The 18,153-nt window shown below is 37.4% G+C and overlaps 1 protein-coding gene across 3 annotated transcripts in view; it reads left to right on the top strand.

Annotated features, from left to right (window-relative positions):
- Positions 1-18,153, top strand: part of EPC1 (enhancer of polycomb homolog 1) — a 66,378-nt gene that overhangs the window by 44,411 nt on the left and 3,814 nt on the right. Inside the window, exons 6-14 of one of the 3 annotated variants that reach the window (XM_041408347.1) lie at positions 178-326; positions 1,620-1,776; positions 3,063-3,239; positions 3,352-3,441; positions 3,528-3,676; positions 4,780-5,132; positions 10,691-10,774; positions 17,236-17,354; positions 17,436-17,522. In XM_041408347.1, the coding sequence (XP_041264281.1) occupies positions 178-326; positions 1,620-1,776; positions 3,063-3,239; positions 3,352-3,441; positions 3,528-3,676; positions 4,780-5,132; positions 10,691-10,774; positions 17,236-17,354; positions 17,436-17,522 (1,365 nt within the window). Of the gene's footprint in view, positions 1-177; positions 327-1,619; positions 1,777-3,062; positions 3,240-3,351; positions 3,442-3,527; positions 3,677-4,779; positions 5,133-10,690; positions 10,775-17,235; positions 17,355-17,403; positions 17,523-18,153 lie in introns of all 3 variants that reach the window. The other 2 variants (XR_005952956.1, XR_005952957.1) reach the window with 2 other exon arrangements.

The raw sequence follows: 18,153 nt of genomic DNA, 5'->3' as shown, positions 1-18,153 counted from the left end.
CTACTTAGGCTGTTGGCAAGCTGTGTATCACTGATAATAACATGCATATGCTTCTCTTTGGTTTAGCATGTGACTTGTCTTTTTTTTTTTTAATATACCTAAATATTTATAACTTACTTTAATTGAGATTATTTAACTTAAATGATGTGAGGAAACATGTGTTTTATGTATCTGCAGAACCGAAAAAATGATGAAGCTTCTTATGAGAAGATGCTGAAGCTGCGTCGAGATCTGAGTCGTGCAGTAACCATCCTGGAGATGATAAAAAGGAGGGAAAAAAGCAAGAGAGAGTTGCTGCATTTAACACTGGAGATTATGGAAAAGAGGTAATGTTTACTGAAAATTTGCTGCAGAAAGCTTTGGAAAGTACTTTATATTTGGCTTGCTGTAAATATTTGAACAGTGGGAGATTTTTAAAAAAGTTCAGACTCTGTTTCACATTTACAGGATAGCATATTCATATTTGCCTTTGGAGAAAAAATAAAACATTAGAAGTTGTTTATGAAGGGAGGGTTATTGTGGTATTAAGCTACATTGTTCCTTTATGTGTGTAGTTACTGTCAAACATAGGTATCTACTCTGTGTGTTATACCAGAAGAGAGATCATAGTTTCAAGCAAAGTCATTTCAAGTTATGTGTTAGTATGCAGATTAGGGAAATCCCAGCTATTTTTAAGGCCAGTTTCAATCAATACCATTCTTTGATTTAATGATCTCCATTCTTTGCAAAAAGTTTGACTCTTGAGGAATTACAATACCCTCTTGAGGAAAACAAGCATTTCATGCAGCATTAAATGTGAGAGTCTTCTCCAGCTAGTGCTGCTTTTGCCATCCTGTTGATTGTCTGTGTTGTGGGCCAAATGCTCTGCCAAGTGTTGCTTTCCCAGTTGACTGAGGATCACAGTTGTAGTGTGGAGTTGTCCTTTAGGTTGATACTTAGAATCTGAATAGACTTTTCTAGCCTAAGTGTCCATGCTTGAAAGCAGATGTTCCGAGTCAGTACCTTAAAATTGCAGAGTTGACTTCTTAGTCTGGGTTTTTAGGGAGACAGGCTGAATTGGCTCTACCAGGGCACTTCTAAGCCGCTCTGAGCATTTTCAGCAGAAACAGAGGGGAGAGAAATCATGAAGATTTTTCCAGTTGCTTTTTAAAGAAAATAAGCTATTGAGTAGAGGAAAGACTCCAACGCCTCCCTCGGAGTAGAGAATTCATCATTTGTCACAGGACTTGAAATGTAATGTTTCATGGATCTACTTATTGAAAGTCCTCTGTAACACAACAGGAGGATTCATGAGTAAGACATTCTGTTGCACTGTTTAAAACTTTTTGAATGATAAATTCTTGAGATGGTACCAGTCCCCAAGGAAAGGGGTGGGTAACCCTCTCCTTTTCTTTACAGTGTTACCATTTGGAGATGCTTTACAGAGTAGTTATCCTTTTTTATCTGTCAGCATTATTCACTGTGATGAATTTTCTGTGTTATTTGTCTCCTTCTCTGGAATAATATTTTTTTGCACTTCTTGGGGTATTCCTTTTACCCCAAGTTGCAAGTATTAATTTGTTTCTCTCATGTTTTTACCAGATGGATATTGTACTCCAACAAATTTATTCTGATTTCAGGTATAATTTGGGTGACTACAGTGGAGAGATCATGTCTGAAGTCATGGCACAGCGGCAGCCGCTTAAACCCACCTATGCTATTCCCATTATTCCTGTGACTAACAGCAGTTCTTTTAAACACCAAGAAGCTATGGAACTGAAAGAATATAAAGTTAAAGTAAGTCATGCCAATAACAGAGTTACTGTTTGTCTGTGAAGTGTACAAAATACACCATTTTAGGATTGGAGGAGGGAGGAAGCTTTTTGGAACTGGCAATAGGGAAGCAAAGCTGCAAGTGAAATAAAATGGCTTTGTTCTGTTGGAGTTTCAAGGATAACAGATTATCAAGATAGAAATAAAGGAAGTACAGGCAAACTACAGATAAAAGGGCACATGAAATTGTGTTCTTATTTACGAGGATGGAAACATTTTTCTTTACTTGTCCATAAAGCTGGGATATGCTTAACAAAACTGTATTTGTTATCATGAGGCATTGTATGAAGATAGAACTAATGATGTAAATACCATGTATTGTTTAAGTTATGTAGTTAATTAAATATGAAGGGTTAGGGTTTGTTTTGTTTCTACAATATGATCCAGTGATAGTTCTCTCCCTGCTGTATATCTTTGGTTTAATATTTAAGTAAAGTATCAAATAATCTTATTTGATTTAGACAGCTGACAAGTACTTTTCCTCCCTGCAGGCTTTAATTCTATGTCATAGAAACCATAGCTACAGTGCGAACAACTGAGCATGTTAAATAGGTCAGGTGACACAGGATAAAGGCTGAGGTATAATCTGAATTTTAAACCAAGGCAACTTGTAACTGAAGAATATCCAGAGGCTGTTCTGAATTTGACAAGGTGGCTTTGATCAGTGAATTCTTCCACTGCTAGTAAAGCATTGTTGTGTATACTTGATTGCTGGTGTATACTTGCTTATCAGTGATGTTGGATTAATGCAGTGTCTCACTGCTTGGAAACATGGGAAGTACTCTTAAACTTAACTTTGCATAGCATTTTTAATTTTCAGAGATTTTTGCAAGATTATAGGTATCTTTGAGAAGTCTCTTTTTGCCTTCAGGGCATTGCTTGGTACTTAGTAATACCCTGACACTGCATAAATGGCTATCAGTTAAAAATGCTAGGAAATAAAAAAGGTGCCCCATAGATACCATGATATATATTTTGGTCTCCTTCTCCAAAGTGGTACCGTTACCTTAACTGCCAGTGGGTTACCTACCACAGATAGAGCAAGCAGTGCTTGATTCCACATTGTCTGTTCAATGTTTCAGTTACTGGAAGTGAAATACAGACACTGAAGTGACTGCATGTTTTACTGGAACATGGTAGAGAGATGAATTCATGTCATTAGCTTGCTTACACAGGCGTTTACTTAAACTCCTGTTTTAATGTAATTTTCTTATGCGTGTAATTTTACACTGCTTTCATTTTTCTTGCAGCAAGATAAACCTGATGTTATTAGACCCAAAAGAAAGTATGAGAAGAAGCCAAAAGTCTTACCTTCGTCCGCTGCTGCTACTCCTCAACAGACAAGTCCTGCTGCACTGCCAGTCTTTAATGCTAAAGATTTGAATCAGTATGATTTTCCTAGCTCAGATGATGAACCTCTTTCCCAGGTAAGGACCTCTAGTGTTTTGTGCTGCTCTTTGGGAAAGAGCAGAAGTAAAACTTGGGAATTTTGTAACACCTCTCCTCATACAGCACTCTCACCTCGCCCCCTCTTCAAAGGTTTTGTCTGGCTCTTCGGAGGCTGAGGAAGAAAACGATCCCGATGGTCCTTTTGCCTTCCGCAGGAAAGCAGGCTGTCAGTACTATGCTGTAAGTAGAATTTCCTTGTGCATTGTAAGACAGAGTGTTATTGTGTTGAAAACATCTCGTGTTAAATTGTTTAAAATTATTTTAAGCCTCATTTAGACCAACCTGGCAACTGGCCGTGGAGTAGCCCTAAGGAGGGAAGATTAGGAGATGTGCGTTACAGATACTGCTTAACCACCCTCACTGTACCCCAGAGGTGTATTGGGTTTGCACGAAGGCGGGTTGGCCGTGGTGGAAGGTAAGTGCTGTGTAATTGTTGCTGTTTTTTAAAAATTTAATTAAATCAGTAAGATGCAAAGAAGAAAAAACTAAAAAAAACCCAAAAATTAAAAAAAAAAATGGAGACATCAAAGGTAGATTAGCTCGCTAATGTCTCCTTTTTTGTTTTGCACTAGTGGATGCTGTTTTAGTAACATTTTCTGAAATAGTTCCCAGGGTTTTCTATTGCTTGCACTCCCATTTTTGGCATGAAAATGCATGTGTATCTTCAGTTGTGATTGGTTTGTTTTTAAATTGTTTGCATAGCTATCCTCCAATAGTAGCATTTCAAGATACCAAAAATTGTATTTTGCAAAAAATGCTTTTCGGAGTCTAGGCAGTTTTGGGTGATTTTGGGAGAGATGCTTAGAAATGATAATAACTGTTACATTTCAAACATTGTAAAAAATATCAAATAATTATTTATTTCAGCATTTTGCTTTTAACAATCTTTACTGAAAACAAATTATAAATGGTTGTGTGTGTAAGTATGTGATGTCTTTAAGAAAATAGTACATTTGTATTAAATTTTTATTAAAAGTAAGGATGTGATTTGCACTTCAAACTTATGCTTAGCACCTCTTCACATATTGTTAGTAAGCCAGCTTGGCCAATCAGCAAAGTTGGAATGAAATCTGCTGGCTCTTACTGGATGGTTTCCAACGGGATTTGGATGTTAACGTGTAACATCCCTACTGTTTTGGGATGGTTGAAGGTATAGTCAGTACATATGGGAGTAAGGCTTTGGCAATGAAGTTACTTTAGGAGGGCATATTAATCACCTTTTACTTAAGCAGTGTTATGCTCTAGATCTTTTTGTTTTAGTTCTGTGTTGAAGTGTCTTTAATAAAAATGTGATATTGTACCTCAGCTTTTCTTCAGACAGTAGAAGCTAGAATATGCCTAAATACTACTGTGAAATAGGTGGTCATGGGAGTGTGTTTGTGTGTGTTGGCTTGTTCTAGAACACTTTTGTGTAGCTTTTTTTATCCTTTAATCATCCACAAGCACACATATCAAACTGGCAACTTCCTTGGTGTTTTCTTGCCGCTGTTTAATCTTGTGTTGTTCTCCTGGTTTTAGGGTGCTACTGGACAGAGCGCATTCGGACTACGATAGTGCATTTCATCAGCTGGATTTGGAAGGGTTTTCCTCATCGCAACACTCTTCAATCAGTCAATTTGCCAATACCTCAGAAACAAATACCTCGGACAGATCTTTCTCAAAAGACCTCAGTCAGATACTAGTCAATATCAAATCATGTAGATGGCGGCATTTTAGGCCTCGGACACCATCCCTACATGACAGTGACAATGATGAACTCTCCTGTAGGAAATTATACAGGGGTTTAAATCGAACAGGCACAGCACAACCCGGGACCCAGACATGCAGTACCTCTATACAAAGTAAAAGTAGCAGTGGTTCAGCACATATTGGTATGTTTATTTTAACAAACTTGCTTCTAGAAGTTTTAAACTTACATGAGAAAATCCAGAGTATCATTAGGTCATCCATATTTTACATTGTGGTCTATTTTGAGGGTAACAGCATATCTTCAAGTGTATATTTTTTTGCTTCATTGAATTTATTTGCATTTTTTGCTAACGGTAGTGTACTGCATCTGAGATTTATACAAATGCTACAGTGGTATGTAATTACAATTGTAGAAACATAAAATTGAAACAATAGTATTGTGTAGGGTTTAAGTTCACTGAATATTTGGATTTTTTTAAATTAAAAATACATTAATTGAAATGTTAATATAAATATTATGTACCCAATTTTTTCTAGTACAAGGTCTGGCAGTGATGGGAAATGCTCAGGTAAAATATTTGCATTTCGAGTCCCAGCATGCTATGAATTCTTACTTGAACTTAAATGAACTTAAATGCTATTTCCCAGCCAAGAAGTATCTAGCACATCCTCACTGATACATCTGCTTATGCTTAGCAAAACTCTTGGACTAATCACCTCTACATCTTGTCAGCAAGTGGCAGATTACATCTGATAGAACCTAATTACAGATTTGAGGATCTGACTCTGAAAAAATGTGATGTGTTAGTGGTTTTTAATTGGAACACTATTGGATAGCATCACTCTTGCTTCTTCTCACTGGAAGACTGGTATTTATATGGTTAGAATGGAACTTACCAGCTCATCAAAATTCATGAGTTACTTATTGCAAATGTCATCTTTTTATAGAAGGTTAAAGTGACGTCGTATTTTATATAAAACAACCTTAGAAGTTCACCATGGTTTCGTAAGAAGTCTCTAGAATCATATTTTCCTTGCCATTTTCAATTATGGCTTTGGAAATCAATCAGAAAACCTGGATAATGTAGGAGTGTGGTGAGCAGAAATGCATATACCTAATAAACTAAGTTAGTTTTGGGTTGTTTTGGTGATTTGCTTTAAAGACTGTTACTCTGGTTGCCAGATAACTTTAATCTTCTGTTTGCCACTATATTATATGCCTTCCCTCCTCTTACCGTGTTTTGAGGTTTTTTCCTGAGAATTCTTTCTCCTTGCATTTGTAGAGTTAGTGAGCAGCAGTTGTTTGCTGCTTTTTGGTAGTGAGCAGCAGTTGTTTGCTGCTTTATTTCATGCTTCCTCTCCATGCTGTCCTAGAAGCAGGTCCTTGCCCCCGTGCCCCATTCTTCTTTCATGATTCTTCTTGCTGGAAATGTACTAGGGCTAAAACTGATGGTTCTTACGGTTTGTGATCTTAGTGTGGCTTTTGGTGTTTAAATTCTGCTTTTTCACTGGCTTGAAATAGTAAAACAAGTCCAGAAGTGAATGAGGGCATTCTCTGCCTGGTGCCCAGGCTGAACTGTGATAAAGGGCAGCCAGATGAGGAGAGTGAAAACAAAACTAATGTTTGTTGAATAGACTGTAAATACACTGCAAAGTATTCATGGACAGTGCTTTACATTTGAAAGTCACATAGACTTGAAAAATCGGCTGATGGAGTTTAAAGCTCATGTCTGTGTGTGTATCTGTATAAATAAACACACACACATCCTTCTAGAGTGTTTTTTCCCTGAAATAGATGATAAGAATATTTGTCTACATCATTTAGGAATTAAATGGAATTATTTACGTTGATGAGTCCCATAGAAGGTTTTAATTGTGTGGTTGCATACTGAAGCCTGTGGGAAAGTAATACCTACTAGTGTAAGTACCTGTATAATACATTCATTTGTGCTTGGAATTCTGTGGAGATCATGTAGTGTCTGTGAAAAACATTGAAGTATTCCAAGCTTTGCAAAATACAAATGTGGAGTTTAGTTTCATAATTTTGCTAGGATTTGATACAGAAATTAAATACAGCTGTATTTTCAATAAAAAAATACAGCTGTCTGAATTCATAGGTATACTTTAAATTGGTTATCAGAGCCTTTGGATAGTCACTTGTTATTAACATAACCAGGTAGATTTTATACATATAATTATAAATAATCTTAATTGTGATTCTTGTGACATTGGGGTTTATGTAAGTCTGTATGTGTGTGGTGTACTTGTTGATCACCTGTTCAGGTTTGTAAGGAGCACAATCTGCTCCATCTTGGTACCAGTGTGGTTTTAGAGGTTTTTTTCCATTTTCTAAAAGGATTCTGAGAGATACTTTGTCTATACAGATCACAGGGGTGTTCAAACGTCTTGTGTATGGTTCTGACTTCTTCAGAGCTGCCTGTCAGTGGGGCTGCAGTTCTGTCTTTGTTCTTTCTGTAGCCAATACTGTAAAGAGCCTCAGGTATCTAACAGCCATACTGATGTTTTTGTAGTAGTTACTATTGCAGCTTAACAACCCTGTAGGGTTTCCCTGTTGCTCTTTCGTAGTTGTTTTGAAAGCTGGAAGTTTGTGGGTATGGATGTTTTAGGTTTGCTTCTCTTTGTCTTTTAGGTTTCTGAAGTGGCAATTGGTCTTTTGTCAGAAAACACTTATTGATACGTCTGTATTTTTAAGTAATATTATCCTTTCACTGTTACTGTAAGTTGTGGTCAAACTGTATTACTTGCTTTTAAGATGTTCGTCCTCGGGTTCTATAGTGACCTAACAGTGGTGGTCATGTTTATTATGTGCCATCACATGAGTGATTTTTGTTTTCCTGCTAGGAAAGTCTTGAGCTTTTTCTGCATTGCTTGATGCAGACATGCTGCTGACATGGAACAACTGCTGTGGAAAATACTTTTCTTGGGTTTGTTATACATGGCCAGCAGGGCCATGAGGTTGAGATGGTGTCTCAGGTCCTCTGTTAATGAGAGGATATGCTACAAAAGCTGTGCTGTAACATACCATTCTCTGGCTACAGGGAGCCTTGATTTTCATCCTGAAGATCAGAGAGCTGGGCATTTTATAAACATTTTTGAAGTGCCTTTGATCCTGAAGAAATGCAATTTATTCTGATTCTGGCTTTCAGAGTACTCGGTATTAAAGATTTGTGGAAGTTGTTGCATTGAGATTTTGTGTGTAAACTGAGAAGGGGTGTGTTAAAATCCCTTACCAGTTACCTGAACACTTATGGAGTGCTGAACGCTAGACTTTGGCAGCAGGAGCAAGTGGCTAAGTAGCATCACTTGAGTAGAGGGTGGTTCCTTTGATCTTACTGGAGAGTTATGAAAAAATATCCCTTTACCTTCTTGCAAGAAGAGCTGATTAAAAGGTCTTAACACATGTTATTCAGAACACCACTAAAAAGGAAGCAGAAACATTAAAGCATTATTTTTGTGGGGAATTAACTTGTTCAGCAACAGAATTACTTCAGTAAAGGAGCCTGTATTGCTGGCAGTGTCAGGTTTCTCAGTCATAATCCTCAGAGATGGAGTGCACTCAGAGGTATGAGTATTGAGCTGAAGTGTTTGTGTCACCTGTTGATTGATTTGGTTCTGCCAGGCAAATAGCAGTCTTTGACCTCCATCACTTAAGAGGGTCTGCTTTCTGCTGGAGACATTCTGTTAAATATGTTGCATTCACATTTTTGAATGCCTGGATCTTGTAAACAAAAGTTAGAGACAGTTTAAGCTGCACACATGTATCATTCCACTTCAGCCTTGTGTTTAGGAAGCAGAGCAGAGATACCTGTCACTAGAGGAATACTGGAACACTGGTTCCCAGGCTCTGCTAAGAGCAGGCAACTGTCTTGCATTCTGTTGCCTTCTTCACCCAGAAGCTGGTTCGCTTTGAAAACAGTGTCTGAAAGCTGGCAGGACTAAAGAGACTGACTGGAGCCTGCTCAACTGAGTAGAGAAATCACTCTTAGAGAAGAAGCCTTACTGAAAACTGTTAGGTTTTGTGTTTGGGATTGTGCATATGAAACATACATACTATATATGAAAAGCTGTGGGTATCCAGAATACAGTCAAATGCCTTGCATTTTCTTGTAAACTGGACATTTAGGTGATGTGAGGCAAATTGTGCATAGCTGTTCGGTAACTTCTACTGTGGGAGTTCCATAGAAATAACATTTCATGCATGGTTTTTTTGGGCCTCTTAATCTGCTTTTTAAAGGCAGTTTTCCATGCTTGGGGATCTACCCAGGGCAGTGAGCTGTGCTTCCATTTCCCAAATATGTAATGTTGGCTGATGGATCTATACTTTTTCAGCCTGGAGAAGATGACAGAAGGCTTTGGGGTGACCTAGTTGGGACCTTCCAGTATCTGAAAGGAGCCTACAAGAAAGATGGGGAGGGACTTTTACGAGAGTGTGTAGTGACAGGGCAAGGGGGAATTGATTAAAACTGAAAGAGTAAGTTTTGATTAGAAGAAATTCTTAGCAAGAAATTCTTTACTGTGAGGATAGTGAGGCACTGGAACAGGTTACCCAGAGAAGTTGTGGAAGCCCCATCCCTGGAAGTGTTCAAGGCCAGGTTGGGTGGGGCTTTGAACCTGCTCATGGTCCTTCCCCATGGCAAAGGGTTTGGAACTAGATGATCTTTAATGTCCCTTCCAACCCAAACCACTCTGTGATTCTGTACTGTTTTTTCATGTTATCATTAAGGTGTTATACCTGATGCCAGATTTTAGATAACCTTTTCCCAGAAAGAAACAGGAGGAAGCTTCTCAACCCTTGTGGCAATTCCTTGTAGCAATGTGGAAGGACTTGTCCATGGCTTTCATGCCATCACTGGCTGTGTTTAGATGTTTTTATTTAACCCTTGTATCTGTAGTATTCTCAACACTGCTCTGTGTTACTGTTTTCCCCTTTTTGAAATGCTTCTTTCACATTACAGGATAAACTTGGTGATGAAAAATACTGAAATTTGTAACGGCCACTTCCAGTTATCTTTGGAATTTAATAGTCTTGGCCCATCTGTGACTGAGCTGTTGAGATCCTATTTGAAAAGCAATGGCCTCAAGAGTAACAGATGTTTATAGCCCATCCTAAACTTAGTTGAAGGAGGAAATATTAAAAGCAAAAGCTTTGTTAATGTGGGAAATGTGACTGGATGCAGAAGAGAAATACTTTTTGAAACACCTGAGCACTTCAAGAGACTTCAAGACTTTGTAGTCTTACTAGATCTTCTCATTCACTTTCAATTCAGTTGGAGTAAAACTTCGCTCCAAAGTTGAGGCTCTCTGGGCTTGTGGAACTGTTACACTTTGCATCCCATGCAAGGATGGTCACATTTGTAACTGCAGGAAACTGTGTGTACCCGAACTGGCATGTGACATTTTTGGTGGAAACTCATTTTAAGAATAATGAGCAGACGAATAAAAGTGCATAGGAAGGTTTCTAGCTTTCACTCAATGGCTAGTAAAAAATCCTTATTAATTATTTTCTGTCTGTCTTGTGCTACCAAGTAGGGAGTGCATATATAGACATTTTATCTAGTGTATAATTTCTCCAGTTCTGATGTTAGGAGTTTCACCCTTAAATTCTGTTGAGCTGAAATAAAAAGCTGTTGTAGTAATAATCAAGGACATAATGATTCATGTTCTCAGTGCATGTAATAATGCCATGTTTAAGTAAAACCGATCTTGAACTTCTTTTCAGAAAGTGAAACATCTTTGGGCCTGGTGCATCAAATACTAAATCACACTGATGGCTCTAAGTCTCTCCAATCTTCTGAATTCACTGGTGAGAATTTGCTATACAGTAGAAAATCTTTAACCAGGCAGAGTAAGCCAGATAACATCTCTCATAAGATAGAGATTTAAGAATGTGATGTTCTGGATTACTTCGCATTGTGATTGATGTTTGCTTTGCATGCACTTGGCATTAGTAACCACTAACTGTTGTCTTAAAAAGCAGGGATGTGATGCTCTCATATATTTCCCTTAGGAATCACTGTCACATGATATCTTTCCACACACTTTAGCAGTTTACTAGTTTATTGAATTTCTGAAAAAGTTTGGAAGCTTTAGTTAAGTGAACTTTCTTCTGATCAAAACTGCCTTTTTAATGGTTATCACCTCCACTGGAAGGATCACAGAATCTAGTATTCTCTGAATGGATTAGAGAAGTTGTTTGAACCTAATGTAGTCTTAATGTTTCAGTTTTCCCACTGAAATATATTTCCCACTGAAATATCATTTCTGCTCTTGAGGACAGATACTTAACTTGTTATGAAACAGCTTTTAAGCTACTGTAATTTAAGTATCTAATTTTTGAGATGTTTAACAGGACTGAAACACTTGTCAAAAGGTTTAATTATGCTGTTTGAGTCTCTCAATATTAAAATTTTTTAAAACTTTATTAAAGGAGTAAAAAGTTTACCTAGCTAGGTCATTGTGTTTACTCCACAAAGCTTGCTCAGTTTGCCTGGTAAATCTAGTGAGATCTTCCATCCCAGAAATGGAAAAGAATGCCAGTAGAGGGATCAGGAGCTTACACATGCGTTTTCTTCTTTCGGGGGTATGCTCCCTGGGGTTTTTTAGAAAACTGGTTATTGTTGTCAACTTAAAAAGAGTGTGTATTTTCCTTCTTGAGGGAAGCAAAGTAACAAGTGAGTGGCCTCACAGTAAAACTTGCAGCAGTAGTCGGGAGCAGAAGCTGTGGCTGTTGATCATACAAAGGCCCATCTGTTCGTACAGATGGCGCGGCCAGCCCCCACAGACACTCACTCGTCACTGGCTTTGGCCACTTCTGGGAAGAACTTGAGTTTTCAAAGAAGCTAAATGTAAGCTACAGCATTGTAAGGTTAGGACATGTTAAATGCTGTGTACAATCATTGAGCACTGTTAGAATATTTGTATTGCAGTGTAGAACTGCTGCAGACTATGGATTTTTGACAAGTCCATTGACAGTATCACTGTTACTCTGTGGTCTGAAAAGCAATACCTGCTGAGTATCACCGTCCCACAGAATTTGGTTGATATGTAAACCGAATCATGCAATTGAAAATTGATATTCAGTGGCTTACTTCAAGCAAAAAATAGATATGTCATTCTCCCAAAGAGTACAAATACTCATAAAAGTGATTATAGGAAAACACATTCTTAGTGCAGTGTGAAATAGCTCAGATTTTAATAAAACAGGATTTGTAGCTGTCACTAAGGGGATACTGAGTCATTTATCCTGTCAGTCAGTATCACAGGGTTTTGTTCCTTGTACTCCAAGCTGAAAGCTCCTGGAGTTTTTTCTTCTACTTTCCATTCCTTTTCCAGTCTGTAAGCCCAAAAACATTTCCTTGCTGCCAAAATACAGCACCAGTACAGTTGCAGAATATTTGTGTGTTGTCCCAAGCTGTTAAATGGAGAGGATAACAGCATAACATCATGTACTGACTTTGAATCTGAAGGTTGTCTCAGCTGAAATGTTACCACTTGATACAGTGTGCTGTAAACAAACAAGAGGCATTTGTATAGCCAAGTCTCTTGGTAAAGAGTTGCCCATTTTCTGGTAAGTTTTGAGATGTGAATAACTTCAGATAGAATTGTGCTTAAAGGTTCCTTGTGTTTAAGGTTAGAAAAGAAGGTTAACTTGAGTCAAGTGACTTGCAGCTTCAGATAGAATTGTGCTTAAAGGTTCCTTGTGTTTAAGGTTAGAAAAGGAGTCAAGTGACTTGCATAAATTACTGAAGGTGTCTTGGAAAGTATGTAGAAGTTTTCTGGCAAGATACAGCTGTTGGCTGTGAAAGACAGTTGAGATACTCTGAAACGGTGATATTCTTGCTTACGGTGTGTTAGTAGTGGTGGTTGAGATTTCCCCCTTTATGCATCACTGTGTAGTGATTCTGTGTAGTGAATGAAACTGGGTGTTTTGTCATGGTTTAATTTGGTAAATCCTGCACTATTAAATAGTCATTACTGTGTGATGGAACCAGCTGAGGTTGGAGCATGCTGCTTGAGAAGAGTCTGTAAGCACTGCATCCTTGTTTGGGGCTGCTGAAACAACAGCCTGCTTTAAAATCTCATATGTCATCTTTAAACCTTGAATGTTATGTTTTGTCCCCTTTTTAAACTTCAAGCTGTTATGTGGCTTTCTGTTGCTTTACTAATGTTATTTAAAGCCTTGAAGGTCTCTGGTAATGTCAGGAATCTGTAACTTTGTGTAGTGTTGTACAGCAATACTCTCCTCAGTTACCAGAAATGTGGTTACTGATTTAAGTGTTCAGAAAAGGTCTGGGCTTGCTGCTTGCCTACTCATTTTTTTCCAGGCAGATAATAAGCAGTGTCTGACAAAAAGAGAATAACATTCATTTTTTCTACTTCTTCTCCATGTACCATTTTTCTTTTGACACACATGAAAGGTTTTCAGCTGTGTCCTTTATCATTTTTTATAATAAAAATGAGAAGCGAGAATAAAATTTTTGAAAGGAAGTTTTTAGGGATACTCACTGGTTTTTTTTAGGTGAACTGGTGTTAACAAGATGCTGAGTTTGGCACCCATCCAGTTGCAACAAAGCTACATTGCAACAAGCAGAAAGTATTCTCTGCAAGCCACCTAACACATTAGTAGCAGCTATGTTTTTGTGCAGGAACACATTCTGTTTGAATTGATTCTTTTAAAAAAAGGTAGCTGAACTTAGACTTGTTCTTTGAGAAGCTCAGGACTGTACCTGCAGATGTAGAGGTGTACAGTCAGTACACCTGTGACTTCACTGTGCTGAGCATATGTGGTTTCCCCAACTCCAGTCACACTTGGGTGCCACAGGAAATGAATATGTAAGGTTAAATAGGTGAAAGTACTTTCATGTGAAGTACATACAAATGGGTTTTTACATGCATGGGAATGGCATTTTTCAGAAGCAACTTATATCTCACAATCAATATGTGTATTTCACTTAAATCTAATGTGGACTGTAGTCTGAGAACAGGAGAGGAAGAAACCTGGTGATAGTGTAAGCAAAATACATGATGGCTTTTAACAGAAGAGGAATGAAATAATGCTGTCCTAGTTTGCAGGTCTCCAGAAGAAATTTTGATTTGGATAGGTCATGGTAGTAGTAATGTTCTCATTGAAACCTTCAATGTAGTGTTTCTGTAGCATGGAGAGGGAAGACCTGGCATGTGTAACAGCAATCTATAGCCTGTTCTGGTACATTAGCATCTCTGTCTATGGAATGGAGAAGGAATATCAATCAGATTATTTTAGGAGGCTGTAGATTGCAGCAACTCTTTCTGAGCAGTATTGCCTTTTTAACCTGGATGCAACTGATTTAGAATTTCACAGTAAACCTCTGGTAGTGTTGTAAATAGTATTTTGAAATATCTGTTAGACTTTCATTTTTTAATAAGGGAAGCAGCACAAACATTGCTAAGTGTTTAACCTAAATTGAAAGAAAACTGAAATTAGTTGTTCTTGAGTGTATTTTCCAGGTACTATTTTTAAATGGAGGCAGAGCAGTTGGAATATAGATGAGGGTGATGGTGGTAGTGGGGTTCTTCTGTCACTTGTGTCATTTGACAGCTGTACAGCTTTCCAGAGTGGTGAGAAGCATACAGCTCTAAGGGTCCCAGGCTGTTAAAAAGAAAATAACTGATGTACAATTTCAAAAATACAGCTTTTCAAAATGTCACTTCTGGAAAGAAGAGAGTGCTTCCAGCCATTGTTTAGCACAGTCTTTCCTAAACAAACATAGCTCATCTCTATAAGCTTCATTTGCTGCTGTTGCAAAAGAAAGCAGTATTTTGGAGGTGGTTAAACCAACACAGGTGACTGCATTTACCTCAGCTCTCTTTTATAGCTAGAATCTTAAATATACTTTTCAGTTTTCAGGAATTGAAAACTGAAATGAACTACTAATTTCATTTAAATAGGCACAAGTAAGGTGGTTATGAATGGTGGAAGTTTTAATCATAGTCAAAGATGGTGGTACAGCATATCCTTTTTTGACCTTTTCTTCTTTGTCATTCTGTGTGTTGTTTTTATTTACATCACTTAAGCAATTCCTAAGCAATATATTTACAGTGCTATACTACAGAATAAAATACCTTGTTCATAGAATCTACTGAGTTCGAAGGGACTCATCAGTATCATCAAATCCAACAACTGTCCCTGCACAGGACACGTCTAAATTTTAGGGTTTGAAAAAACAATATATTGCTTGTTCATAGAATCTACTGAGTTCGAAGGGACTCATCAGTATCATCAAGTCCAACAACTGTCCCTGCACAGGACACCCTGATAAATCATACCATAAGTAAATAAATGGAACCTTCAATGTCATTAGCACTACGTTGGCTAAATGCATGTTGAGTCTAAATTTTAGGGTTTGAAAAAGCAATATATTACATATCTCTCAGTACCAGAAGAGTACATCCATTTTCCTCTCTCTGTTACTGCTGCTCAGCTTTCTACCTGTTAATCTTTGTGGGCTAAAGCTTTCTTGCTCTAACTTGTGTTGGATGGCAGCTTTAAAAAATCTAAAGGAGTTGTAAATTGTATTTTTTGTATAAATTAAACAGCCATCTCCTTGAGTATTTGATCAATGAATTCTGGTTTGTTTGGTTTGGGGATTTTTGGTTTGTTTTGTGGTTTGTTTTGGTTTTGGTTTTTTTAGTAAGGACAGTTATGAGTGAGGTTACTACTTTTAAGATACTCTCCTAGAAATAAGTTTAAAATATTGCAGTGTTATTTTACTGTAGAAGTAATTGTAAGTAACTTGTTGCTTATGGCAATATAAATAAGTGCTACATCCTTACTTGCTCAAAGATGTTATGCAAAAAGGTAATGTGAATGTAACAGCTGAGTAAAATTTTATAGCTTCAAGTGTTCAAATAGGAAACTGCTGCTCATCATTTCAGTGCAATTTCTAATACTTACTAGAAGTAGTTTGGACAATATTTGAACACCAAAAAAAAGACAAATGCACCAGGAAAATGCATGCTCAGCAGTGTGTGCTGTGATGTTTCCAAATACTGCAGCCATTTATACTGACTTGTTATTCAAGTTTATACATGAGGTATAGTTAGTCTTCAGAATCCTGTTGTATCCAGAAGCAGGACATTATTATGGTTTTGATGCAAACGTGCTTTCTTCAGGCAAGCAAGCCTGAAGGAGTAGATTAACAAAAGATTCTTAAAAATTTCAATTTGTGAATAGGATTTAAGTGTGATTTGTTGCCAAGCAGTTGTGAACTTCCCCAGAAGTGTGACTTCCAGTACATTTTTGAAATATGACTACTATTTAAAGCACATATTTGGGAACATTTGTACCCAAATATGTATCTGAATTTGTACCCAAATTTGTATCTGAATACAAAATTGAAGGGAAATCTGAAAGGTATATATTTTGCAAGGGCATTCAAATTCTAGCATTGATTCTGTTTGTAAATTGGAAACTGAGACTTCATTTTGTTTTAGAAAAGTAAACTAAAAAATGCTTGCACTGGAGTTAGTCAATGAAATAGTGATTCTGCTGCACCATTGGGCATCCCCTTGTCAATCTGTATGAATTATCCTTCATGAGTTTTATACCTATGGGTTAAATAGATAAAACTCTGCCTGACTGGTGATGCACTGACTACTGAGTCACATTTAAAAAATTTTAGAGAGAAGGGTGTAGTTCTGTGAAATTTGGTATTGATGGAGTTACTTGTACTTGTGTAGTTACAAACAAAAAAGATACTGTACAGCAATAGCCTGCAGAGTTGTTAGCATGCCCAACTGAATGTTTTCAATTGAAACATAAATCTGAGTTGTAGGCCCTTGCTGCCTTCAGAATGCTGTCAGTGAGGGGCGCAGTGCAGTTGCCAAGTTTGGCATAGAAATCTATTTCACTAATAATGCCGATACTGTAGTTTCACAAGGTTAAAACAGTGGTGCCATTTCTACCTAATTATTCTTTTTAATCTGTTTTTAAAGAGTTTTTGGTGGGGCTGATTGAGTTTTGGTTCCTTTCTCCTTCTCCCCTTTTAGTCTCTTGAGCTGAATTCAGTTAAAGCCTGTATACTAAACAAACAAAAAGAAAAGGTGTTTGGACAAAAATTTCTAGGAAGATGTCAGCCTCTTTGACATAAAGGTGCATTAAGGCTCTTAGGAACTTGTTGTGGTAATTCTTGGGGGTGGGGGTTTAGGTTTATAAAGTATATGTGTTTATATACACAACTCCTACATATTTTGATATAGTATTTTCTCGTTTTATATTTTGTTCAGCATTTACAGCCGAACAATACCAGCAACATCAACAGCAACTGGCACTAATGCAGAAACAGCAGCTTGCACAAATTCATCAGCAGCAAGCAAATAGTAATTCCTCTGCCAACACATCACAGGTGAGGGATTTGTCTGTGCTATGATTTATCCCTCATTGTTTCCCACCAGGGTTCATCTCTAATTGTCAACTGTTGCCATAGAACCTTGAAACTAACCAACAGGAAAGTGGCTTTCGCCTGAATCTACATCATAGCCATTCTGTAAAGTGTTTAGAAGGGACACTGCAGGTGAGTGTGGCAGGTGTTGCCTCTGCTCCCTCTTAACCAAAAAAAACCAAAAAAAACAAACAAAAAAAAAAAAAAAAAACAAAAAAAAAAAAACAAAAAAAACAAAACAAAAAAAAAAAAAACAACCCCCAAAAAAAAAAAGGATCAGTCAATTAATGAAATTTTCAAAGCCTTAGAAATATGAATTGCAGAAATCTCCAGCCATGTCATCATCCTCTTGTCATTGGGGGATTTTCAGAGCAGAATTTTAGTTAATTAAAGCTAACTCATATGTATGTCCTCCATACAGCTGTGAAAGTGTCTAATATTCATAAATACGTAGGGAGATTACAGTGGTGATGGACACATGAAAAGGTTCAGAAGTTGTTTTCAATCTGAACCTCCAAGTTGCTGAATTTGGTTTGGAGTTTCATGAAACAGGTTGATCTGTGAAACAGTGTTCTTACATAGAACTTTGGAAATCAGCTTCTTAGTGTTTTGACTAGTTGTGGGGAATGTCATCTTGGTTGTTTTAACAGAGCTAAAAGTGCATGGTAATACCAAAAAAATCATAGTTGATATTTTAACCAGCTTTACCAAATGCTGATGATTTGATCTGAGAGAATGACTGGTCCACAGTTCTGCTTTATTG

This window comes from Onychostruthus taczanowskii, unplaced genomic scaffold, assembly GCF_017590055.1.
Source record: "Onychostruthus taczanowskii isolate IOZ18803 unplaced genomic scaffold, ASM1759005v1 scaffold3, whole genome shotgun sequence".
In the NCBI taxonomy this organism is placed as follows: domain Eukaryota; kingdom Metazoa; phylum Chordata; class Aves; order Passeriformes; family Passeridae; genus Onychostruthus; species Onychostruthus taczanowskii.
Note: the sequence above shows the minus strand (reverse complement) of the source record. Positions and strands in the feature narration are given on the sequence as shown.